Raw genomic sequence first — 26,571 nt, 5'->3', positions numbered from 1 at the left:
TCTATAATGATGTCAAACTAGTCTGATGTTCTATAATGATGTCAAGCTATTGTCTTCTGGTAGCTTATTAGTGGCATTTCATTCTAGCAATCATTGTTCTTGGCAGATACCTGTTGATGGATGTACCAAATGAAAACAATTTGTCAATTTTCAAAGGTCTGTCAGTGCTAGTGCCAGTACAGAAAAAAGTTACAATATTAGACCCAATTGCAGCTGCCTTATAAAATATGTATTTTACTCTAAAATAGCAATTAATTCAGCAAATCAAAAATAATGTTTTTTTCCTCTGATATTGTCAGAGTTGATGGGGTTAACCATATTGTTACATACTGTACATAATAATGTATTTTACTGAAGGAGAACACTATCTGCTATATTATAAATATTCATGTCACAGGCATTTTTAAACTTGTAAAGCAAAAAATATTACAGTATAACAAGAAACAGAAAATGACAGTATATATTAAACAGTAAAGCAAACATCCATGTACAACACTGCAAATTCAGAAAATAAATAGGCAGATATAAAGAAGGGGTAAGTTTTGAGGTTGTTAACTTTTTAATGTGACAGTGAAGGAGTGGGCCTATACTTTGGATTTCGTGAATAATTGATATATAGTACTGTAGATCATCACAGTAGACCAAAGTTTGCCTCAAGGTTGCTTGAGATCAGTTCTGGAAGACTGCAGTTTTTTTTAGGTATTTCTTCTAATTTTATGGTATTTAGGTGTTGTTTTGTAAGATGTAGTTTGATTTCTTGCCAAATGCTTTATTAAAACAAATGCTTCATGATGAAGACAAACAGGCATAAATGGGATGAACTTAGATTGTGAACCGTTGGTTCTTTTGCCATTTATATCTCATTGTTAATTGGCAGGTACTTAAGAAAATATGAAGCTATTAAAACAGTGAATTCAACTGTTTAAGGCTTACAGAAGCAATTTAGGTTGTTGAATATTAATAAGTAAGTTAACTAAAATGAAATACAAAATTGCCACCCATAACTCCATTCTAATTAAGAAACTGTGTTGGAACAAAACACCTCCCCAGATCCAGACATGAGCAACTTTGTTTTCCTTGATAGCAGGCTATTTATAGACTCCTCTCTGTGTCTAAATACTTATTGTTTTAACTTCCTTATATTTTTCAATTGATTAGTACTCTGCCCTTTTAAGTGTATGTTGCTTTTAATTACGTCAGAGTTTACTATATTAAGCATCTAGAGTTGTGCTCACTATGAGGTCATAACTAGTGGCACAAGGCAATACTTGAACAACTACATCATATTGTAGCAGTTGTAGCCAGTGTGTTATCCCTACAGAAAGTAAAGAATGGAATCGATTAAAACCACTGTTGCCACCCATACAATCAGATTGTGATTTAGACTACGAATGCCATGAACGTAATTACCCCGATCTACATGTCAAATAAACGAACTACACACCGTGGCACAATGTAAAGAGGCTCCGCCGCTGACATCTGAGGTTCAGTTCCCCGAGAGGGGGTGCAGTGAGTGTGTACGCCTGATGAGCCCAGAATTAGGGCGAAACACGTGTTGCATACTCTTTGCATTATTTGACAGTAAAACTATTCAACCATTCTATGATCTTCTCGCAACTGAAAGAGGGCACCGTGGCGGATGTTTGCTGACTTGCAGACCAACCACAAGTGTTACCTGGTAGGTAACCACCCATACAAGCAGGTTGTGATTCAGAATACGAATACCATGATTATATACTGTATATATATATAAAAACATGTAAATACTTGGCAGGAGTAGTTATTTTTGAAAAGGTGGCAGACTTCTTGAAAACCAGAAATCTCTTTTCCGGTTTATTATGATTCATTCAGAGCTGATTCCCCCCAGCACTGACATTAATGAGTAATTAACTGACTTGTTTTGGCATATTTTTCATAACCAAAAGCATCATAAAAAGCTTTACATAATAAACAGTGTCATAATAGTCAATGAAAACTGTAATATGAAGGCTAATCAAAATGAGTATTAACAGAGCAAGTGTAGAAGAATTATAGAAAATCAAATACAGGAATTACAGGTCTAAAATTCAATTTCCTGTGATTTTAAAAGATGTCTTGATAGATGTACATCTGTCTCAATTCCTACAAGTTTTTATGAAAGCTTTCAAAAAATTAGTTATCATCCAAGTGCTTGCTTCCAAGTGGTCTTAGGCCGAGTTTATACTTCATGCGATGTGATGCATGCTGCAGGGGACGCTCCTGCTACACAAGCGTTTTACTGTTTATAATTGCGAGCGTACTTTACGTAAATCTGGAGGAATCCACCAGGTGGCAGTGAAAGATATTATCACGGTGAGAATAGGTTCTGCTTCACTGTGTTGTGAATTGCCTGGAACACCCATTAAATTCTGATGACACCTTATCACAATATCTCTGTAAAGGATGTTTAATGATTAAATCCATCAGTCCAGGGATGTGTCCATTCCAGCAAGCATCGGGCACGAGGCTGAAACAATCCCTGAACAGGGCATCAGCTCATCGCAAGGTGAATACAAGCACACAAACACTAGCGTCATTTTAGTGTCACTAAATCTACATTTCTTTGGAAGGAAACTGGAGCACACTGTGGAAACCCAGCAGGAAAACATGTAAACTCCAGGCAGGGAATAGCAGCGACGTGACTCCCTGCGAGATAGCAATGCTACCGCTCCACCACCATGTCACCCCCACATGTGTAATTATTAGCAGTGTTCATTATTTAAATGAAATTAATGATTTATCTATAAAGGGTAACATACATACTTTAATACATTTCATTGTGAAAGTGATATCAAGTATAAATCTTAGAATTCTAAATGTGCAGAGAGTTGGAATATCATAAATTTAATGTGTTCTGTGTGGCGATTGCTGCTGTCCGGCCAGTAGGAAGCTCCAGAAAAAAAGATGGTACATGAGACTTTTAAAATTTATCGTGTCATTACAATCAGGAATATGCAACACTTGAATATAAAAGCACCACTTTCTTCATTTGTATGTCGGCATTATGCTTCACCACATTGAATCATTCATCAAACATCAAACCGCGCACATCAAACCTACTAGGATCCGCATAGCGGCTTTCTGTCACATGTAGATAATAAACAGAGAACCTGACGTCATGTTACGACTTTTATCACACTGCGCCCCATGACTTTTTGCTGTTACTGCAACTCGCGCACACATCGCGTTAATTTCTGAGGACCTGCTCAGAGGACGCGTCAAATGAATGCTGGGAACGCGTGGCAGCCATGATGCGGGTGCGTACGCTTTCTCAACGTCAAGTATAAATGAGCCCTTAGACATCTTTTTTTTTTTTTTTTTCTGAATACCATTTTTTCAGTTAATGGTTGTAAGAACCAGAGTCAGTCTTGAAAAACTTAGTTACAAGTTACAGTTATAAATTTACCAGAAGATTAGAGAGTACTTGCATGCAGTTTTTGTAGTATTATTTTTTTTAAGGGCTAATACTATTGGCAGGCAGTGTGGTGTAGTGGTTAAGGCTTTGGACCTAGGACTTCAAAACCTAAGGTTGTGGGTTCAGATACTGCCGTGGACACTATATGACTGTGGGCAAGTCACTTCATTTGCCTATGCTCTAATTGGAAAAATAGTACCATTTATTTCTCAAATGTTTCAAGTCATGTTGGTTGAAGACCTCAATCAAATAATAAGTGATGATAATGTTATTAGGTCACTGGAGCTGTTTACTTGTACGTGCTATACATAATTGTCCATGAGTAAAACATTCCTACATTGGATCAGTTCCTGCTGTTCCTAGTGGCTTGTCTTTTATTGGTGGTCATTTGTAAAATATAATTTTATAAGAAAATGTTTTCTTTTGGATTGAAACGTGTAATCAAAAAGTATAATGCAAAATTTGAGTATATATTATCATTATTAGATGTTTATGATTTTCTTTTGTTTACTTCATTCACTCAAGTACAATATTTCTTTTTGTATTTTTCTTCAGTTATATGTAGTCCCTCTTTAAAGTCCACAGATATGAAGCAGTACTTAAAGTAGATATATGTAAGTGCCAGTACCCTATGTGTTACACTGATGTATTAACGTGAAGAGGTAGGAGAGTGGAGCAGTAGCTTTAAGCATCACAACACAATTTCTGTGGCTTTTCCATCAGAAATTCAATTGGCATGATGTAAGGCCAACGTTAGGGTATTATGCAATTTAATCAGTGCAAGTAAAGAGCAAGATTTTGGTGTCAGTCTCCATTGTAGTTTTCAACCCCACGGGCTGAAGGTTGATTGGGCGGAATAAATAACCAAGATGAGAGCTGGTACACATCCATTAATCAACAGCAAAATACAGTGCTTGCTGATCATTGAGCTTTTTATCTTCCTCGAACTTTTCTCTTTCAATTTCACAAGGTGATCACATTTTTTTTCTCCTGTACCAGACAGCAGTTAATCTTTAGCTGCCCTTTGGTTAGTAGTAAGATTTGTGTGGCCTGTCAAATAATTTTGTTAGGTCCTTGGTTTGCATGAAGCACCCTATCAGCACAGGTCAGAGCTTGTATGTTTTCATAATAATAAGAAATATCAATAAATAAAACTTGCAGTAACAAACACATGTTCGCTAATTGTCTTTTTTCTCTAAAGTCACCACATTTCAATTAAATCATTCAAACCGTTTTTGAGATTTTTGGGATATTTCTTTTTTCTGTTGTGGGTTCCATCTAATTTTTATATATTGAAATGTAATTTCTTAGCTGATACCTAGTGCCCTAGATATATCTTCTTGCCAAATTTCAGCTTTTTAATTAAACAGGAAGTGGTGTTTTTGTAGATCAGTGAGTGAGTGAGTGAATCTACTTTCCATTATATATACAGTGATATATACAGTGTATTTCAATTTATGGCAGTAATGTTCTGTATACTTCTGTATTTCTGCTGCTGAAAGCAATGTATTAAAAGTAATTTTCAACTGAGTCATTAACATAATTTATTTTTCAAAGTCAAATACAGTGAACCCTCGTTTATCACGGTTAATCCGTTCCAGACTGTACCGTGATAAATGAATTTTCGCAAAGTAGGATTCTTTATTTATAAATCGAATATTTTTGTAGTTAGAGTATAGAAAACCTGTTTACGACCTTCTAAATACGTTTTTTAACATTATTAGAGCCCTCTAGATATGAAATAACACACTTTAGTCACCATTACACTCGTATTACCCAATATATTAGAGAAAATAAGACATATTAGACGTTACAAATATATTATTACTAGGCTCACCCGTCTTTTAAGGCGACCGACTTTTATCCTCAATTTGTGTGCACTCCATGTGTACATCAGGCATGTACTGTAAGTGTAGGGAATGAGAACATTAAAGTGCCCATTCATAACATCTCCCGAAAAAAAGTTTTTTTTATCCCCTCGAGTGCCTGTCCAAAGTCGTACAATGTCAACCCGAATCTGTACAGCTAAAGACGGAGTTTCATGCACTAAATAAGCTATAGATGAGAATAAGCAAGCACCATATCCCCTGATATTTACTACGCGGTGAGGCATTAGTACTCCATCAACATTAATTATTTCCAGAGACATAATTTTGTCTATTTTTCCAGCGCACAAAAGCAAGGGGATGATGGGAGCAGCAGAACTCTGCTCACATCGCGTCGCTTCGTACCGCAAGCTGCAAGTAGTAAGTCTGTGATAAGCAGAACACTGCTACGCTTTGCACTCACGGGACAGAAAGACAATCCCGACCGGTTTTATATAGTAGATTATTGTACTGTACATTTAATTACACACACACTCAGTTCTTACACACAACCACTAACCTATGAAGGCACGACCTCAGTAGTAGAGTCTTCAGGTGGTGCAGTATATTCAGCAGATGCATCGTTGTCTTCTTCTGCTGAAGGAGTACTAAGACTAGGCAGTGGGTATCTGGGGGTGCGGCTGAAGAACATCTTGATAGGCAGTTGCTGGTGCTGTCTTTTCATATGCGTGAGGAGGCTTTTGTAGGGTATTGCCATCTTTGATCATATCCAAGAGTTTCACCTTCTCCTGGATAGCAAGCATCTTCCTCCGGCACTTAGTTTTATTGTCAGAAGGCTTAGAAAAAGCAGCACGTTTAGGAGTCATCGTGGCGCTTAGATAAAAGTTCTCAGAAAGCGCATGCGTAGTGACGTAAGTGTATATGAGGAAAAAATCGTGATAGAGTGAAGCCGCGAAAGTCGAAGCGTGATATAGCGAGGGATCACTGTAATTAAAAAATTAAGCTGCATTTGTCGTTGATAATATGATGTAAGCATAAAGTACAGAGGTTACCCAAAGTGTTATTATACATTTAACCTGTATGCTGTAAATATTTTAGTTTGTTAATTATTCAGTTTAATTAACAAATTGCACAAACTACACCCCGCTAGTTAACAATTGTGTATTTTTACATTTGGAAATTTTTTTCTAACAAACTTTAAACTGAAGATTAATCTTTTTACACAAGTAGTTATGATAAAATACACAATGAAAGGAAGTAAAACAATGGGGTGGACTTTTTCTGTAGCATTGTCTTCTCACAATTGCCAAGGTCAGACACACTAACAGGATGGCCCAGACCCGGACTGCATCTCACTTGAAATTTTCATGATGTACCATGACAGCCATTTATGGATGCAATAAAAGTGAAGCAAATTGACACATTTTATTGACTAAGATTACTTTATGCAAGCTTTTGAGGCAGCACAAGCCCCTTCTTCAGGCAAAGTGTAATTATTGCACCCTGTTTCTTCATTTTTTGAGCTCCTTAAAGTACTGTATTTTTGGTTGTGGGGCATTACCACACAGTTTTTATTCAATAGTAATATTTAAAATCCGATTTAATTGGGTCATTATTTTTTATTACAGCTGACATAAAATGTACTGAATGTTAAATAAATTACCAGGAATAAATTATGATGTACATATTGCCGTTAACACAGTTTACTACTTACACAGGATATATTATCAGCAAGAACCGAGTAATGCCACTATTTTGTTACTCAGTATTACTGTAACATGGCATTCTAAACCCACTTAACCCACCCATTTAATCCAATTCCATGTCACCACGGTTGACGTAACAGACATAATCTGGGGATGTGGAAAAAAAACTGGAATATCCCACACAGACAGGGAAAAATGTGCAAACTCCACAAAGACAGTAACCAGGTTTGGGATTCAAAGGCAGAATCAGAATTATTCTCTATTGTGAAAAAACAGGTTCAGAAAATTTAATGAACAATTTTTCAAGTGTCTTGTTAGGTACTTTAGAACCTTTGGTTTTTCCTAAATGTTTGTACTTGATATTGTCCATGTTCAAGAATTCAAATTTTTGTTATTTATTAGCAAATATTCTATAAACAAAACAAAAGCTACTTACAGAATCAGGCTAATTAAAATATATAATAAATATTGGTTCATAAAGTAGTAGTAATTTTTTTTAACTCATATTGAGGATGCACTAAATTAGCTAACTGCATATCTACAATGGATATGATCACTTATACACATTAAACTTAAGTGGTAAAAATCTGTTCATTTCTAAAATTTTTGATAAAGTAAACCACTAATTGTTTATTAAAATTAGAGTAGTATACAGGCTACACAGTTCAAGATAATATATTTTCTATAGTATTTTATGCAAAAATGTCAAAAACCTACATGTAAACCATTTTTTGATATAAATCAAAAAGAGGTATTTAAAAGAATTTGCTGTGTCCTGTGTATGTACTATATAAGCACATTAACATAATCAGCATCCACTAAAAATGCATTTAAATTTCAGCAAACCACAGAAGACATCTGTAGTGATAAATATTAAAGTAAGGGCTTAATGTTTGAATCTATTAAAAATGCAACTGCCCCATGTATTTTTGTCTTTTTTTTCCTTTTATTTCTTTTCTGTCAGTTGTCTATAACTGAAAATTGAAATGATGCCATCCTTCTTTTTTTACTTTTCTCTCCTACTACTTGTTTTAAGATACCAGTAATCTCTCCTCATTTTTGCTTGTAAGCCATCGTTCGTTTCATAAATGTATAAGCAGTTTTAATAATTTCACATTACTTCTGACTTCATGAATTCCACACAAAATTAAAACATAAGCAACAAACAGCAGACTGCCTCATCAATATCACATTTAGTATTTATGCCTTACACTGGTCTTATACACTGATCAGCCACTACATTAAAACAACCTGCCTAGTATTGCCTTGTGCCACCAAAACAGCTCTGATCTGTTGAGGCATGCACTCCACAAGACCCTGTATCCAGCACCAGGATGTTGGCAGCAGACCCTTTAAGTCCTGCAAGTTGCGAAGTGGGGCCTTCATAGATCAAACCTACTTTTCCAGAACATCCCATAGATGCTCAATTGGATAGAGATCTTGGGGGATTTGGAGAACAGGTCAATACTTTGAACTCTCTGTCTTGTTCCTCAATCCGTTTAGTACAATTCTTGCAGTGTGGCAGGGCTTATTATCATGCTGAAAGAGCCAAGGTTTCCCAGGAGAAGACTGCATAGAACATTACACTACCTTTGCCGGCTTACCTTCTTCCCATACCATCCTGCTGCCATCTCTTCCCCTGGTAAACAATGCACACAAATTTGGCCACCCACCTGATCTAAAAGATAATGTGATTCATCAGAACAGGCCACCTTCTTCCGTTACTCCATGTTCCAGATCTGACACTCACGTGCCCATTGTAGATGCCTTTTGACAGTGGACAGGGGTTAGCATGGTCACTCTGACCTTTCTACTGCTATGCAGCCCCATGTGAAGCAAGCTGTGAGGCACTATGTGTTCCAACAACTTTCTCTCATGGCCAGTATTACATTTTTTCACTAATATGCGCTACCGTAGTTCTCCTATGGGATAGGACCAGACAAGTTAGCTTTCACCCCCCCCCAAACATATCAATAAGCCTTGGCCTCCAATGACCCTGTCACTGATTCACTGGTTGTCCTTCTTTTGAACATATTTTGTAGGTTCTAATCACTTCACATCGGGAATATCCCACAAGACGTGCCGTTTTGGAGATGCCCTGACCTAATTGTTTGGCCAGCACAATTTGCCCCTTGTCAAAGTCGCTCAGATCCTTATGCTTGCTGATTTTTCCTGCTTCCAACAGGAGAGGACTCATTAATATATTATACCCTTCACATATATCATTGTAATGAGATAATGTTACTCACATCACCTGTCTGTGGTTTCAGTGTTGCGGCTGATCAATGTAAATAAAATGATCATTAGCCACATTTTTGTACTCCATTTCCCTACTGTAGACTTAAGGTATATAAAGAAAAAAGCATATACAGGTTTACATGCAAGCACAAGTGTCGAGCTCTGTGTACATGCAATATATCTCATAGTTGGGGAGGTGTTTTTCATGTCACAGAATGAGAAGTACAGCTTAAACAAGTATAGGAAGTGAACCAATATAATTTTATATTTTGAATTTATTGGTGAGATTGAAGGTTATACTGCAATCTTCCTGGATGCAGTTATGACAAATGCACACAAAGTAGAAAACAAAGAGAAAAAAATATACTGTACACAACAATGAAAAAAGACATTTATATATTCATTTTTTAACAATAGTGTTAATTTTGTCTCCGCTAAAATACATGCAGTGTCCTGTGTGATTTTCTGTTTGTTATTGTTTTTTTCATCATTTTCCATTTCAGTATAAAAAAATGAAGACTTAAATGTCATTGTAATTATACATATATCACATATCAAGGGATCAAGTAGAACCCATTAAAAAGATTCCAGCAACATATTACACTAATGTTTCATTTTGTTTCCTAGTAGAAAAACACTTGTTGCCATGTGAATCTCATATATTACACATTTGAATCAAATAACAACACTATTTATTGACAGTTGTCATTGTGCAGGTAGAAAATCATCTTAAGGTAATTTTTCCAGATTTTTTGCAAGTGGTTGCTTCCTTCATACACCACAGAATGTTTTTAAGTGGCTTCAAATACTGCAGTTCTCAAAATGTAGTTTTTTGACTAGCAATTTAAGGGATCAAAGGATCAAGACCAGTTAAGGTGCAAATAAATGTATAACTCATACAGAGGCTTAAATGAAATGTGTCATAGCATCAAAAGTGGACATAAAGTTAACCTTTCAGAAAACATAAGAATGTATGGTTGTTTGACATGTCTTCTTAAACCAGAGCATGCAACATCAGACCACATTGTAGGCACATACACATTTTAAGAAGTTATAGTTTACCTTACTATATTTATAATAAAAAGGCTTTGATTTTAAAAATATTGAAAACCTAATTTTAGTCAATGAAAAAAACTGTACCATGTACATTCATATCTGGAGTCTGATATCTGAACCTCACATTTTGTTTCAATAGTCATGTTAGATGTATACCACTGCTCAAATATTCAAATGTAATAAATTTATCAAGTAGTAATTTTTTATAAACATACCTGTGGGCATCCTACAGTAATGGCTTAAACATGGCTTTATGCTTTGTGCCTAAGGTTGAATGTTTATTTAACCTACCCCAGTATCCATTAAAAGCAAAATGTGATATTTAGAACATTGAGAGATTATCTGGTGTGCTGCTGAAGACCCTAATTGATTTTAAATCTCAGCACAAAAATGGCAAACAGAAAAGGTAGCTTATGTTAACAGAATGATTTGCCCTTGTAGGTTCAATAATACAATTTGTGTTATTGCAGATCTATCCTCAGTGAACACTTCCAGCTAAATATTGCTTTCAAGTCAGGCCTATCATTTTCTGACTAGTGTTTAGCAGAAGCAACACAGAGCTGTTTCATAATCATGCACCTTTTACTTTTCTTTTTTTCTTTATTTTTTTGGTGCCTATAAGGTTGTGCTGAATAAATTAAATGCTTGAGCTAGTGTTTTTGGTTGTCATTATGTCACCACAAAATCTCAATATTTCACATTCATTTCTTTATTTTCTGATTGCATAACCTATTATAACCAAGGGCCTTACTTCACATTTATTTACATATTGTTATTTTGACATAATAAGCACTGTATTGACTTTTTAGCAAGGTATACAGCTGGATATTCAATGCCACTGCAACACTGAAACCATCAGATGTTGCTGGAGATATGGAGCTCTAAAAATATACTTTCTGCATTTTATGGCCAACATGAAGTTTTGTCTCATTGATTTCAATGTTACCCTATAGAGTTGCACTTAAAGATATCATATATTATTTTTCAAATGGTAAAAAAGCAGCCAGTGTTCCATCAGTGTTCTTCCTTGATTCGCTCCGTAAGGTCGGAATCTTTTTCTTGCTGAAGGTATATTTTTTAGATGCGACAATTTTGCTTGGTTTGGTTTTGAGCTCACTTCTTCTGCTCCCAAAAGTCCACTGTACTAGTTTTATACCTTTGTGAGATCTTTTTTTTAGGACTGTTTCAAAGTTCCACCATCTGCTTCCTTCATTTTTCAAATTTTAAATGAAACAGTAAATGTGTATGTTTTCATGCACCCTGACTGATTAACTAAAAAACTACATTTTATTTTAGAATTTTTCAGCACTTTCCCAAATCATTTAGGAATGTTTTTTCAATATATTTGAAGGAATGAATACTACATGTAGATTCCAGAAAGGCTGGTAGTAATGTATAGATAATGCAAAAAATACTGTTTCTGTTGATTTCAGTTGATTCTAAGAATTTAATTTAAAACTTGACTTGTTTCTTATGCTAAGAGTAGGGTTGGGTTGATCGCTGAAATTCGCCTAAGCGGTTTTCACAGTGAATTTTCTGGGTTAGCTGGCGAACTTATTTCCTTGTTCCAAATTATCTCCTGAAAATCCGCCATGCAACTATCTTAGGCAAGCCTTTTCTTCCAGAACCTCATGATGCTTTGTAAGGCCAGCATGATATCACAGAGCTGTAGCAGACATGTTGGATGGGGATATCAGTACCTGATTGTACACCGATACATACTGTATACATAGTCCATGTCATACTTTAGGGTGCTACTTGGTCTGCTTTGTGCATGCTTGTATAATTTATGACACACACAAGCATGCACAATGTCACTACCCAATAGGTACTCCAGATAGATTTATATCCCGAAAAAAAAAACAACTTCCAGCATTTTCATTTCATTGGTACATTAGTTGACCAAAATGAGAACTTTTTTGCTCTGCATAGATTCATCATACGCTATGTCTTCACTACTACATTAAGCATGTTAGGATCCTCACTATGTAGGCAGATTGGATATTGACAGGGACTACTCCCCAAGTATATAATGCTCATCCCTTGCATCAAAGGCTCTGTTGGTGTGCCAGTATGCACTGTTACACATACATTTATTTCTGGTTGTCCATAGCTTAAACAGGAAAGTTCTGGAACAATACCGGCTCTCAGATCAACCACTGCTGCCGAGTATAGAACCCTGATCATTGTAAGTTCACACAAAGTAAATCTTAAAGAAGCACTCTCCCTCCCAGATATGAAAACACATGTGAATTAATAATAATAATAATAATAATAACAAAAATGTATTGCTAATTTACAAGGCATTTCTATCTGCTTGATGTAAGAACAATTTGCAAAGCAGTTGTACATATAGATCAAAAAAAGCTGGCAGCTGCATGGAACGCAACTTCAAAAAATGCTGTCAGGCATGACCAGTCAGTTCCTTGAAAACTGGAACTTTGTGAATGCCATGATAAATGTAAATATTTTTTACCTTATTGCTAGTTTGTGGCCATGTATTATATTTTGTGTGCTTATCGTTCCTACTGTGTCTTTCGTTGTTTTAGGCACGGTGGTGCTGTGGTTAGTACTGCTGTCTCACAGCTTATTTCACATTTATAGCCACAAATAATCAGTCCAGCCTAGCTGACAGACAATCCCTTCAGAGAAGCTTAAAAGACCGTTGCATCATTATAATCCATTTAGAATTAATTCAGTTCCTCCTTTCCCCATGATTTCGCTAAACTGACAGCAAACCAAACTTTGCGTAGTCTGCTAATACTACTAAAGAAAACTGAAGTTGCCCAAAGTAAAACAAAATTACGCTGATTTAAGCATAATATGAATATCACAGTTTTAATAGCAGGTAATCCGTGGGATCTGTTTTCTGTTTGGATTGCATCAGACAGGTTGCTGGCTTTTCTGTTGCCACTAATCCTTTTCACTTTAGCATGTTCTGAGTATAACTATTGTCTGGTCATGTTTAGTTTTCCATAATGGTTGATGGTTTGGTGTTAGGTGGTCTATTCAGTATTCTTTGCCAAGCTTCTATAATGAGAACCGTGTTGCTACACTTTGTTCTTATTTGTCTGTTAATAAAGCCAGCATGGAGCACTGGAGAAAGTCTTATTAGTATGGCTTTAGTGGGGCTAGTTTAAACTAACTTAATCTGGTTTGTATGCGATGTACAGGAGATGGTATAAGTTAAATTCATTTTCATTGGTTATGTAGATAAGGAGAGCCATTAAGACTCATAGGGATTGTAGCTGCAGTTGGAGAGGAACTTGGTAATAAGAACAAAATACCTTTCCAACCCAGAGAAATTTATTTGAAAAGGTGAGGGTCAGAAAAGTGATGTAAGCAATTAAAAACAAGACACACTGGTCAAATAGAGTAGAGATGAAATTAGCTCTAAATAGGCAAGACAACAAAATAAGCTAGAAACGTATTTCATTACTAATATTGCATTACTGATGGTTTTGAAAATAACTTAAGATTTTAACAAATAAAAGCACTCAAAAACCTAAAAAGTATGGGATTGTCTTTGCTTTTTAAAAATTCTCTTGTACTGTTAACAGTGAACCATGGTTCTATAAACAGGTTGATACCACCATTAGATTAAGGGAATATGATATGTTGTGCTGTAACAGAATGAGGTAAAAAATGTATTACCACTCTTTCATTACTGTTTAAAGACAAAATTGAACATGTTACATTTTCCTGATAAATGTTATATTTAATACAATAAAAAATATTTGGGAAGATACACTAATCATATATAGTTGACTTCAGTTAATTTTGATATTGTTCAGATATCCTCAAATTATTCGTAAACTTCTCCATGTCTTCCATTATTCATTATATACAGTAATTGGTCCAGCATAGCGTTCCAATTCTGGGACTAACCAACTGAATGGATAATACAGCATTAAGAAATGAACTGGATTAAAACCTGCGAGTCTATTGCATGTATTGTTCATGTACCTTTCTTAAAAGTTAATTTATTTGTGTGTGTGTGTGGGTGTGACTGTTCATGTGCTTGTGAGTATATAAATTATTTAATATTTCATGTATTTATTATATTGAAACATTAATGAATTATCTGTTTAGCTTTCTTCATTAAACATGTAATTTTACACCATCTTGACGGCACAAGTGTTTCTCACTAATATACAATTAAATATAAAATTCCTCCAAAAATGTTTCTGTGTGTTGTAGTTTAGTTTGTAAAATCCAATTTACTTCAAAGACCTACAACTGGAAAATTTCATTAGCATTTTCCTAAACATGTAAAACAGATATTGTTATCTTGTCATTTGTTTTTGACACACTAATCACCATCAAGAGTCATTCATTTAGTCACATTTCCTTGTGTGTGTTTCTCCACTTTCTGCCTTAATGGGACATTGGTGGTTAATTTTTCAGGTATGCCGAGAGTATCAGCGTGGGAACTGCACAAGAGGAGAAAATGACTGCCGCTTTGCTCATCCTGCTGACAGTGCAATGATTGATACCAATGACAACACAGTCACTGTTTGCATGGATTACATAAAAGGGAGATGCTCCAGGGAAAAATGTAAATATTTCCACCCACCTGCCCATCTTCAGGCCAAGATCAAAGCAGCACAACACCAAGTCAACCAGGCTGCTGCAGCCCAGGCTGCGGCTGCAACGGCGGCTGCAATGGTAGGTTGACAGAACATTTTTGCACTTGGAGTGAAAAATCTTTGATAATTAGACACATCCAGCAAACAAACCAACTGAACAATAATACATATTTGTCTGCTTAAGAAAATGTGTCAAAACTATGTGAAGAGAGAGGTTTTTTTACACTTTGGTGCAAATTGAAATCTTCAGGCAGTATTTGCCTGCTTGAAAAGGGTCTAGTCCTCCTACCTTGCTCAGCACTGCTTAATTGTAGAATCTTGCTTATGCTGTGTCTAATTCAAAAATAGTGTACAGCATAATTTGTTGTGGTGTCTTCTGTGTAGCATAGCATTTTTTAGTAGAATGAATAGCACTTCTATGTTTAGTTCTCTAACTAAATACTATCTGAGTCAATGTATATACATAGATGGCCAAATCTCACCTACTCTTTCTTTAGATAACTTTTTAAATTAACAATTTAAAGGTCGTTAGTCTGACCGATAACAACTCAGTAGTGCCTTTATTGTGCATGCTTAGTCTTGTTATTCGTTGTATATTGCATTCCGATGATTTGTTTTTTATTTGTTTTTTCTCACCTACCCAAAAATGCACTGCTGCCCCCATGATGCACCTCTGCTTGCTGTTTATGTTAATGCGCTTGAACCCCATTGGCCCATTGCCATCATGTGCTCGCTGCCTGCTAATTAAGACTCAGTCGGCTGTCAAATCACTGAAGCGACCCCTCGAGGCAACCTTTGACCTGGTACTATGACCTTTCACCTTTTAGCTTGGCATGTAGCTTTTTTGTAGATACAAATTATGACTAAACTTTTTTTCTTTCAAACTATTTCTAGTAATATTTGTGTTACAGAGATTTCATTTAAGTTGATAAATTGAGTGTTGTTTCACGTACAAAAAATCTGAAATGTCAACATTGGATACAGCCAAATAATTAAATCAGTTTAAAGAATATTTTAAGAAGAAACACATTCAGTTCATCATCTATTAACTCTTTACTCAGTAGGGCTTTAAAATTGTGTTTATAATATAACAGTTCTTATCTATGGTTGGCATGGCACTAGGTAACAGATTTATACAGAATTTTTACTGTTTAAATAGCTGCATGTATTTTTTCCAAGTTCTGCATGTCTAATTTTGGTGGGGAAGTCTTGGGGTCAATGTTTTAATCCTGTTATACATGTATAAATCACTCTAAGATAAGAATATTAACATGGCTTTTGTTGTTGATCCTCATGGAGCTAGCAGTGCAGTTTTTCGTTTCGATTACTTGTGTGATTGTGGCCTAAAGCTTCATATTTCTTGAAATTGTAAACCAATTTGAGCAGAAGATGCAGACTGTTTTTTTCTGTTATAGAACAGTGCTTGCTTAAGAATTTTCTTAATTTAATTTTATTTAATTTTTGTTTGTTTTTTGTGCTTTTTATTTTATGAGCACTTTTGGTTTTGCTTTGTAAAGTAGTTAAGCTTGCTGCTTGCTTGCTGGTTGCTACCGAGAAGAGATGTCAAACTGATTTTATGCTGTGCTGATTATTACTTTTGCTTTTTTTCTTATATTCACTTTGTTCCCTTTTTTCTTTTACACGTTTTTATTTTAGGGAATCCCACCAGCTGTTCTCCCCCCATTGCCAAAGAGACCTGCACTTGAGAAAGCCAATGGTGCCACCACAGTCTTTAATACTGGTGTTTTCCAATACCAACAGGCCCTTGCCAACATGCAGTTTCAGCAACAAACAGCCTTTATACCATCAGGTAGGTGGTTTTGCTATATGTGCCTGTATGTAACATAAAAATAACAGTAATTTTTACACTGTAGCACTTGCACTACATGCTGCAATACCATTTTGACTTATCTTGTCTGGATACAATCTGAATTGTTTAAGATGATATTAATGATATAAGTAATGAACACCCCTAAAATCCTTTAGTGAAGAGAATGAACAAACATTACTCCAGACAAGCCATTAACTAACTGTACTAATGATATCCAAGAGATTTGTTTTTTGATTTCTTGAAATTGTTGATGTTTTGTTCCCTTTGTTTCGAGTTTCTGCATATCTTAAGTGAGAAAATATGTATTTCAGTATGAGTGCTGTATGACCATAGAGCATGACATGGAATCACATGTTTACTATAAGAGTATTACTGACCTTGTTAAAAGAATGATGGTTTATTTAAGGCCTTTGTTCAGGTGCTATAGGTTACTTCTATAGCTCCTCTTCCAAAATCCAGATTTAATTCAAATTAAATTAAGAATGATTAATGATTATCAGTTCTTGGAATTCCATTCTGATCATAATAAAATTACTGGTAGTTCTTATCACCGAGTGTAGCTTTAGCTAGTTTCAGATTATGTGCAAGTACATTTCTCGCTGTTCAAAAAGCATTGCCGTGGTCACCTGAGGTCCCTTACGTTATATATGAAACATTTCTTTTTTATTTGTGACACATAAGGAAACTATAATAATCGGAATGTGTATACATTTCTCTCTATTATAATAAAAAAATCTTGGGACTAGACGTGACTTTCTCAGAGAGACACTTTCACGTCCCGCGAGACGAGACTTGTGCCAAGAGATTTAACCACACCCAGGGCCGGAAATAAAAGACAAAGAGTAGACGATAAAGTAGAATGTCATAAAGAATTCAAAAACGTTCAAAAACGCGATACATATGCAGAGCAGGTTAGATATGATGGAAATACGAAAATTTGAAAGTCTCAGAAAAATGATAGATAGATAGATAGATAGATACTTTATTAATCCCAAGGGGAAATTCACATAATCCAGCAGCAGTATACTGATACAAAGAAACAATATTAAATTAAATAGTAATAAAAATGAAAAGAATTAAAATAAAATTAATGTTCGCATTTACTCCCCCGGGTGGAATTGAAGAGTCGCATAGTGTGGGGGAGGAACGATCTCCTCAGTCTGTCAGTGGAACAGGACAGTGACAAAAGTCTGTCACTGAAGCTACTCCTCTGCCTGGAGATGACACTGTTAAGTGGATGCAGTGGATTCTTCATGATCAGATCACATTAGCACAAACAAACGGAAATTATTATAACGGAAAGTCGGAGACCTGTAGATCGTCTAATTTGTGTTGCCATCAGGGAAAAGTAGTGTTTCTTCCCAATGAAAAGGCGTATCCATGAGATTTAAAAGTTTTGTTGTTTGGTGAAAGTGAAATCCACATACGTGAGTGGCAGAGACGCGAAGTTGCTGTCGCATAATACACAGGCGCGGGGGTTGACGGGCAAAGCCCCCTAGTGAATTAATAAATTAACAATTACTAGTACCAAGTAAGATTAATAATAGCTTTGAAGAATTCAACAAAATAAAATGTTGTAACTGCTGACTAATCTTTACATATCTGTTTAAATTTTGCAAACTTTTTCCAATTTCATATAACTTATTTTAGTTACTCAGATATGTTAACAGGTAAAAGTGAGAAAAAATTAAAGCAACAGTTTCTTATTAAGAGAGGATTTTGCAGAAACCATAAACTGACCTTGTTGAAAGTGGAATTTCATTTTCAAAGTAGCAAGGAAAAAATGTATAGTGGTTATCCGCAGAAGCACTCATTTTGTGGAACTAATGGTATATAACACAGCAACAGCTGTAAAATGTAGACCGACTACTTGAGCACACTTTCTTCCATGGCCGATTCATATCTTACCCCAGATGCTACTGGGATAATTTCCATCTTCTGTGTGACCCTTTAATGGGAAAAATCAGGTTAAAAAAATAAACAGATAGATGAATATATGAAATAATGTTTTTGTTAAAATTCATTTTTTCTATCACCCCATGGGTCCTGCAGCATTCATTTCCAATGGTTGCTATAAAATGTTGCACCCTTTTCCCCCAGCTTGAACTGTATATCACTGCTGCCTTGAATTTAATTTGCTTCACATTTCTGTCCAGTTTGTGTGTGCTGGTAGAGATTCTAAAGAGCACTGGCTTAATGACTGTAATTTTCTTGAAATTAATTTTAAACACTTTAACCCGGTTTACTGAAATAATTTTTTAATTATTTAAATCTGCCTCAATGCTGTCCTCAATATTTCCTGGGTGGTGCTGGAAGCAAAGGCTCTGCTTTCAATTTTAAATAGTTTTGGACACCAATATTCTGTTGTATTCTATGTTACTTTTACTTATAAACATCTCAGAGACATTTTTATGGTTTAATGCAGTTATTTGACACTAAAAATTCACAGTTTTAAAAGGAGGAAGTGTTTCTCCCAAAAGAAATATGATTTAAAGACTACAAAAATGTAACAAGTACAATAATATAGTAGTATTGATTATATGTATATATATATGAGAGAAAAGATATATTATTGAAATTGAAAACTACTGTATAAACAGTATTTAAAATTGTTAAATTTTTACAATATTTTGTGATAATAGTTTCAGAATTTTCATGAATTTCATTTGTCAAAGTTTTGTGTAAACGTCTCTGTGTGTTTGTACTGTATAACTAACATTTCAAACTAATATATTGGTGGGATGAGAAGATTTCTTTACAGCATTGTACATATTTACCTGGTAAACGGTGCACCCAGCTTTAAATAAAAGAATATAAGTCACAGAAAGTTTGGTACAATTTTACCAGCACACAAAAAATTAACAATGTTTCATCCCAAAAATACTGTCTACTCTCTAATTGGGCTAGTGGATGACTTAATAGTGCTTTCTGTAAATTTGCAGTTGTTCCCATAATGAAAAAATCTTCTTTGTTTAAATGTTTTTTTCATTTGTTTGTATTATTTATTTATTTATCGCTAATTACACTTGTGATGGGTTGTTTTAATTCTTTTCCCTTTCAAATCCACCTTCCTGTTGCAATGCATGATGGGCAGGCTCAATATTGTGCATGACACCTGCTACAAGTGTTGGTAGGTGCCAGCTTTCTTTCTTAATTACCTTAAGTCCCTTCACTTGCACGTTCACCTTCAAAATCCACTACTGAGTTTGCAAACATATTTCTCAGATTTCCACGTGCTAATACTTATTCATTAAATGTGGTATTTTTGCAATAAAACAAGAACAATTTTTAAATGAAATTTAAAAAGCACATGAAATAATGTTTATGCCTTTTAACACATTCTAATAGTGGATTTTGATAGGCTTGTGCATCTCAGTGTAAGGGATTTTTTAGATTATCCAATTTAAATAATGTATCTTAATGTTTCACATTTGTTAATTACAGATAACACTTTATGTTTGGTATATGTGTACCTACAGGGTGGTACACTTAAAATGTAATACTACTACTGTGAGCATAGTATCCGCTTTGAGAGAGAAAAGAGAAAGCAATGAACTGAAAGTTTGGTATTAAACCATTAAAACTTTCTTTTGGGAAAAGGTGATTTTCTTTTACTTTAAAATCATCCTGCAATACTGACAAATGGAATGATTCCCATCAAGGCATTTGATTTCCCTCATGCACCCATTTGCTGTAAGTTACACCCTGTAGATTTACTAGCCCTGAACAGATTCTAGTCTAACACGTTGCTCACCTGCCACAGAGCACATTCTTCATTATGGTTGACTTGACACTTTAGAGTACAGGTTCTATTTTACACCATGAATTCCACACATACAATTATTGCTGTCAACACATTCAGAATGTATCCATTCATTCCATTTTGTGACACAATTCGTTCAATTTAGGGGTCCAGAAAACCAGATCTTTTCCTGCAGTATCTGCAATCCTGAGCTGGGTGCCAGTCTTTCACAAAGAGTGATCACCCTTGAACACATTCAAGTTGTCTCTTTTTTCATTGCTTTTTCTTTTTTTTAACATAATATTTCAGCTTAAATTTACACCATGGAGTTATTGATTATTTTAGGTGACCCACTATATATATATATATATGTGTGCGTGTATATATGTATATATGTGTGTGTGTGTGTGTGTGTGTATATATATATATATATATATATATATATATATATATATATATATATATATATACATATATGTGCGTGCGTGTGTGTGTGTATATGACAAATTTTGTTTACTCCTAGTTATAATATTCTCCATGTATATAAATACAAACAATATATGCATGATTTTTTTTAAATAATGGTTATGGTTTTATACTATACTTTTAAAGTTTTTTAGATTATACTTTTGAATAACTTTGATAATGATAGTAACTAGTCTTCCCTCTTTTTTCTCTTCCCATTGTTTCTTTTCCTGGATTGTTTTCCTGCTTGGCACTGTTATTGCATGTTACTTGCTAATGAAATGCTCACATATCACACATTGCTTTGTGCTTGAATAACTCTACCTTGACCCAATACTTGACTACATGTTGCCATTATTCCCCTTAATGCTACACTCTCCTGTATGTTTGCTTATCTGATTTTCCCTTTGAAAGTTCCCATGATGCACGGTGCTACGCCCGCCACTGTGTCAGCAGCCACAACATCTGCCACAAGTGTTCCCTTCGTTGCAACAGCCACAGCCAACCAGGTTTGCTAATTTACTGCTTTGTTTCTCAGTATAAACTCCAAATCATATCTTGGATATAAATTTAGTCAAGTTGGCATACCTTCTTGTTGACCCACTCTTAAGTATTTATTTTTCAAACAAAGTATAAGACATTTAAAATTTTGATGACACTAAATTGCAAATACAAATTATCAGTAACAAAAGAAATTTTATTGTGTATGACTACATTTGCTTAAAATTAACAAACGTGTCTGCCTTTCAAGTGTATTGTAAATTAAAGCAAAGCAGGGATTGCTGTTGCAGCCTATTTAGTGTTTTTTGTCATTTAGAGATTTTATGTGCTGAATGTACTAAGTAAAGTTTTTTTAATCCTTATTTAGATTATAGAAAACATAAATGGATTCCCTTTGTCTTAGATAGAAAATATATAAATTTTTTGCAACAGTTTAAAAGAGGTACTAACAAGACATTATTCTGAACAATTCTGATATGTATGAAGCAGTATAAGTATAAGCATCTCTATGGTATGTATATATGTTGAACATTTTTTAATGTTTAGGTGGTACAGTATTTACGGTAGAATAAACTGAATTTATCTGTTAGAGAGAATAAACACCTAATGTGGAAAACAACAATTTATTTCTTGTATACCCCAAGATCACACAAAGAATGCCTCAGTGGGCTTTAGCAGGCCCTGTTTTTTGATAACTCCCCAGCCTTTACTCTGTAAGAATACTCGAAAAAACTTCCAAAAAAAATAAACTGTATAAACTGTCTAGTATTTTCCTGCAGGACATACATTTCCATTTTGCATCTTTTTTATTTAGAGTTCATAGGCAAAATACTGATAATGCAACTAAACACCTCTTTATCTTATTGCAAAACTCCATAGTATTTTGTCTAAAGACAAATATTCTCACTGAAGTTGCAGTCATAATTATGACTATATTATTATTATTTGGGGAAAATGTTTAACATTTTAGAAAATTTTAGCATTCTTTGCTAAAGGCATGAAGTTTTGCTAATCAAATAGATACAATTGGAAGTAACACATGTGAAAAATTGTCCGTATTGAGTTTAAATTTAACTTTATGTTCATAGTGAACTTAATCATTATGACAAATTATATGTTTACTGTATTACCCTGATTCTTCCGCAAATAGTATATTTGATTACTGGTAAATACAAATGTTTAATACGTGAATATGTGTGCTTGGATTATTTACAATTTTTTGTAAGCCTAGTGAGACCAAATTATGAGAAAATACAAAGTATAAATAGATAATAATAAATGAAAAATATCAGTCATCCAAGTTAACATGGTGTATTAGACATTTCTTTAATTCATTGCTTAAATTCAAGTATGAAACATTGAAGGAGACAATTTTGTTGAGGTCAACAAGAAGGATAATAGATAACACTGCATGAGAAATTATTTTAGCTTCCCTTTTTTACTGTTCAATAAGCTTCTAACAAGTTGTTTGGCAATTCAACACCAAAATTATATTAATGTCTAGTAAATTAAATCTCTTACTATAGGTAACATTCCCTGTATAGTATTTGATACTGGTGAATATCTGAAAATGTACATTAAGCTTCTAATTGACAATGGGTTTAATAGTTTTTCAAAAAATCTGTGAAATATTTCTTTTTTATTTTTATAGATACCCATAATATCTGCCGATCATCTGACTAGCCACAAGTATGTAACTCAGATGTAAGAGTTCCCTCACAAAACAGTAAGTTTTTAAATTTTCATTAAAACAACCTTTCTCCCTGTGGTATTATGTAACTCGGTCCCTTTTAGTTTTATATGCTAATGGTAAAATGAGCAAATGTCTTTCTTTTAAACCACTGTGTTTGAATAATAGGTAGAAGGGATTCTGGAAACTACCTGCAGGCGCACATCGAGTTTAAGCAACATATTAGAGGAAGACCTTAAAATGGAACATTTAACCTTTACTATGCTTTTTAACTACCTATTAACCACTACATAAAACTAAGAGTTTATTAATTTTGATGTGAGAAAGAATGATGATTTTGCTTCACCGAAAACTGATTTCCTTCATTAAATACATTATGGTTTAAACATGCCATAATTTCAAACTAGAGGAGAGAATGCCTGATCCTACAGCTAAGGTTATGTCTCTAGTTTTTCTTTTGCATATCCAAGAACATTTTATGCTTTTTAAATGGAAGCTTCTAATGTGCTTGTAATGGATCCTAAAATTCAGCAAACAGACTGGAAAGTGTATCTTTATTTTATGGATAAAATTAACCAGTAGCACTAGTGTGCCACCACAAGGGGGAGCAAATGACAACATGTGTATATATTACTAAAATTCTGTGTTTCCTATCATGTATCGAATTTAATTCTAAATAGTACTTTAAACCATTTTTTCTATCTATCTATCTATCTATCACTTTTTACTAGGCTTAACACTTACTTTTTTTCATTTAGATTGCTAAAATACACTTTAAACTACCATTTGCACATTTTGCAAAAAACCATATGCAAGTAAGACACATTTTTCGTCACTATTTGTTAATAGTTCAGTAAAATGATTCACTTTGTGTACTTGATGACTTCATGCGGATATCAAAGGTGCCAAGGTATGAACAAGTGTAATGTGTGTACTTGCTAATAAATAATAATATGCAAAATCACTTCAGCTTTCAGGTAATGCCACTCTACCAACATTTTGCTGTTTTCTGCTGTTTACCTTTTCTTAGGATACAGTTTAAAATTGTTAGATTTAATTTTTTCCATATCAGCATACTGATATTTTGTCTTTTTCACCTTATGTATGTTATTGGTTATTTTGCACCTCTTTTAATTTTTCACTGTATTCCTCGACATTTTTACAGATCTTAAATACTGCTAATTCTGAAAAAAATAAGTTTTATGGAAACTTTTTTTCAAAACTAATCAGTTTAATATTGTATTTAATATTTTTTAAATATTTTGGCAAACATTTATAGTAAAAAAAGTTTACAAAATATTCTGTTTAATATTCTTTATTCAGCTACAATGATGTCATGCAAGTGTGGTACAGCTTAGACTGAGCTAAATCCTGGTTTGGTGGAGTCGTGTCTCACAGTGCAACATGTTAACTTGGTGTGACAGTGGTGTTTACAGAATATGGAGTGACTTTATGCTATTTAATTTATACATATCATTTTCATTTGGAGTGGAAGTGGTGGGATATTTGTTTTGGATAAGCCTGTAAGTAGAGGAAGTGTAACCCGTTGGCGATTATTTAACAGAAACCAGTTTTGTAGTTAACTACTTTATGTTAATAGTTGAACATACATAACAAATGTATTACTGTAGGTGACTAGTGTGGAAGAGTGGTAGCTTTATGCTCAATATAAAGGCCGTATAATTTTGACAGCTGTTATAATCTGAGTGGAAGAGTGCAAGTAAGGGTTAGGGACCTACTACCCTTACCAGAAACTGTAAAACTGTTTTGGTTCACTGAATTCCTTATTGAAAACAGAAGAGTAATACTGTTCATTCGTGTCTGACTTTTTATTTGCTTTTTTTCAGATCATACTAAAGAAAAATGTGCACTAGTAACATTTTAGGATAAATGTTATTGGAGCATGTAAATAATAATTGAAAAGACAACCTCAGCAAAAGTGCGGTGGCAACATGCATGCTAGCAACACCGAAGGATGGGCAGAAGACACAAACTTCAAGATGTCGCATACTGACACATGTGTGCTGTGAAAGATATGAAAGTGAAAGCTGAGGTGAAGCATGTTGCTGCCCAAGTACACCATTGTCTGCCTCTTCTGATTCATGTTATGCATACCTTATTGTATATGCATTCAAAATGTAAACATTACCAAATGTATCTGGCTCACCTGAAAAGGCAGGCTGTGGTGTAACTTTGCAAGTCTAACGTGTTGGTACGTCTGTAGACCAAGAAATATTTTTATTATTAAAATTATTATTATAATTATTATTATTAATTATATATTTCTTTCATGGTTTACAAATAACAAAGGTGCACCTTGTGTTTTAAAAAAAAAATCTAAAACAAAATGCCATTGTAGGTGAGAGTCAATTGTGCATGCACAGTGTTCTATATATAAGGGTTATATTTTTAATGTACTAGATTGTAAGAGGAAGTTAAGGAGGTATTTGACAGAGATGAATGTGCTGAGCAAAACCACAACTGTGTATGTCTTAAAGCAAACCATAACTTTAAGAACCATGTTGTAGGATCCACATTAAGTGCCATATAGACTGTACATCCAGCTAGAGTATTAATACTGCAGTGTTAATGTGTTTACCTGATTATCATCACTATACTTTTTTGTGTTAATATTTTGTAGAAGGCATCACTATTGTTTTATTGATGTTACTGCCTTAGAAATGGCACCCTTAGAACAGCCAGTCATCGTTACAGTCTCTACATATGGGGTTTCTTGTAACATTAGTGACGTGTTCTGTTTTAGGACCTCTGTCATGCCTATCAGAGAGTAACAGTAAAGAGCTATATTCTGACTATTCTGTGGGAACCATTTCTGAGGGAAAAAATGTTGCCAAGAGACTTTTTGGCGCAGGTTACTTAGTTTTTCTTTAAGCCTCAGTCAGGAGTCTGTCAGTAGACTATAAATGCTTAGCGGAGGAGGGTTTTGCTATCAGCTGAATGTCACACCCTAGTCACTGTCTCAAAGGCAGTGTGACTCTAAACTTTGAATGAAGCACTGTCAAATGATGCATGGGAAACCAAATCATTCAGTAAATTGAGATGTTTAAAGTAGTTACAGGGTAGGAGATGTATTCGGGTGAATTTTCTATGTGATTTTAATTTTATTGTTTTATTTTTTTAAAGGTTAATTGCAAGTAGCCTTAGGCAGCCTCGAGAAACAGAATAAATATTTAGCAATGCTATCTTGTTTTTATCTTTTTTTTTTATAATTTTCTTTTTTTAATATGATTGGTTCATCCAAAGGTATTCCTTTTTTTTTAAATTTTTTTGGCTGATTGTGAAGATTAGTTCAGCTCTCTTCAGTTGATGTACATGTTACTGAAGAGGGGCCTTATTCTTGGTATTATTATAACGTGGAAATGGAAGAGGTGAGAATTCAGTTCTAGAATTTTCCATACTTCCTAGCTAATTCTAAGTTTTTGCCAGAGTGATATGTTCAGTAGTACAAGAATGATGTTTTAATTTTACTGATT

The 26,571-nt window shown here is 34.4% G+C and overlaps 1 protein-coding gene across 19 annotated transcripts in view; it reads left to right on the top strand.

Annotated features, from left to right (window-relative positions):
* Positions 1–25,907, top strand: part of mbnl1 (muscleblind-like splicing regulator 1) — a 163,028-nt gene extending 137,121 nt beyond the window's left edge. For 6 of the 19 annotated variants that reach the window (XM_039757790.1, XM_039757658.1, XM_039757799.1 and 3 more), the window contains 7 exons: positions 14,667–14,927; positions 15,598–15,651; positions 16,505–16,658; positions 19,774–19,809; positions 21,301–21,395; positions 23,039–23,113; positions 24,925–25,907. In XM_039757790.1, the coding sequence (XP_039613724.1) occupies positions 14,667–14,927; positions 15,598–15,651; positions 16,505–16,658; positions 19,774–19,809; positions 21,301–21,395; positions 23,039–23,095 (657 nt within the window). In that variant the 3' untranslated portion in view covers positions 23,096–23,113; positions 24,925–25,907. The remainder of the gene's footprint in view (positions 1–14,666; positions 14,928–15,597; positions 15,652–16,504; positions 16,659–19,773; positions 19,810–21,300; positions 21,396–23,038; positions 23,114–24,924) is intronic. The other 13 variants (XM_039757719.1, XM_039757764.1, XM_039757678.1 and 10 more) reach the window with 7 other exon arrangements.
* The last annotated feature ends 664 nt before the right edge of the window (positions 25,908–26,571 follow it).

This window comes from Polypterus senegalus, chromosome 1, assembly GCF_016835505.1.
Source record: "Polypterus senegalus isolate Bchr_013 chromosome 1, ASM1683550v1, whole genome shotgun sequence".
Classification (NCBI taxonomy): Eukaryota; Metazoa; Chordata; class Cladistia; order Polypteriformes; family Polypteridae; genus Polypterus; species Polypterus senegalus.
This window is presented reverse-complemented; position numbering and strand designations above follow the sequence as displayed.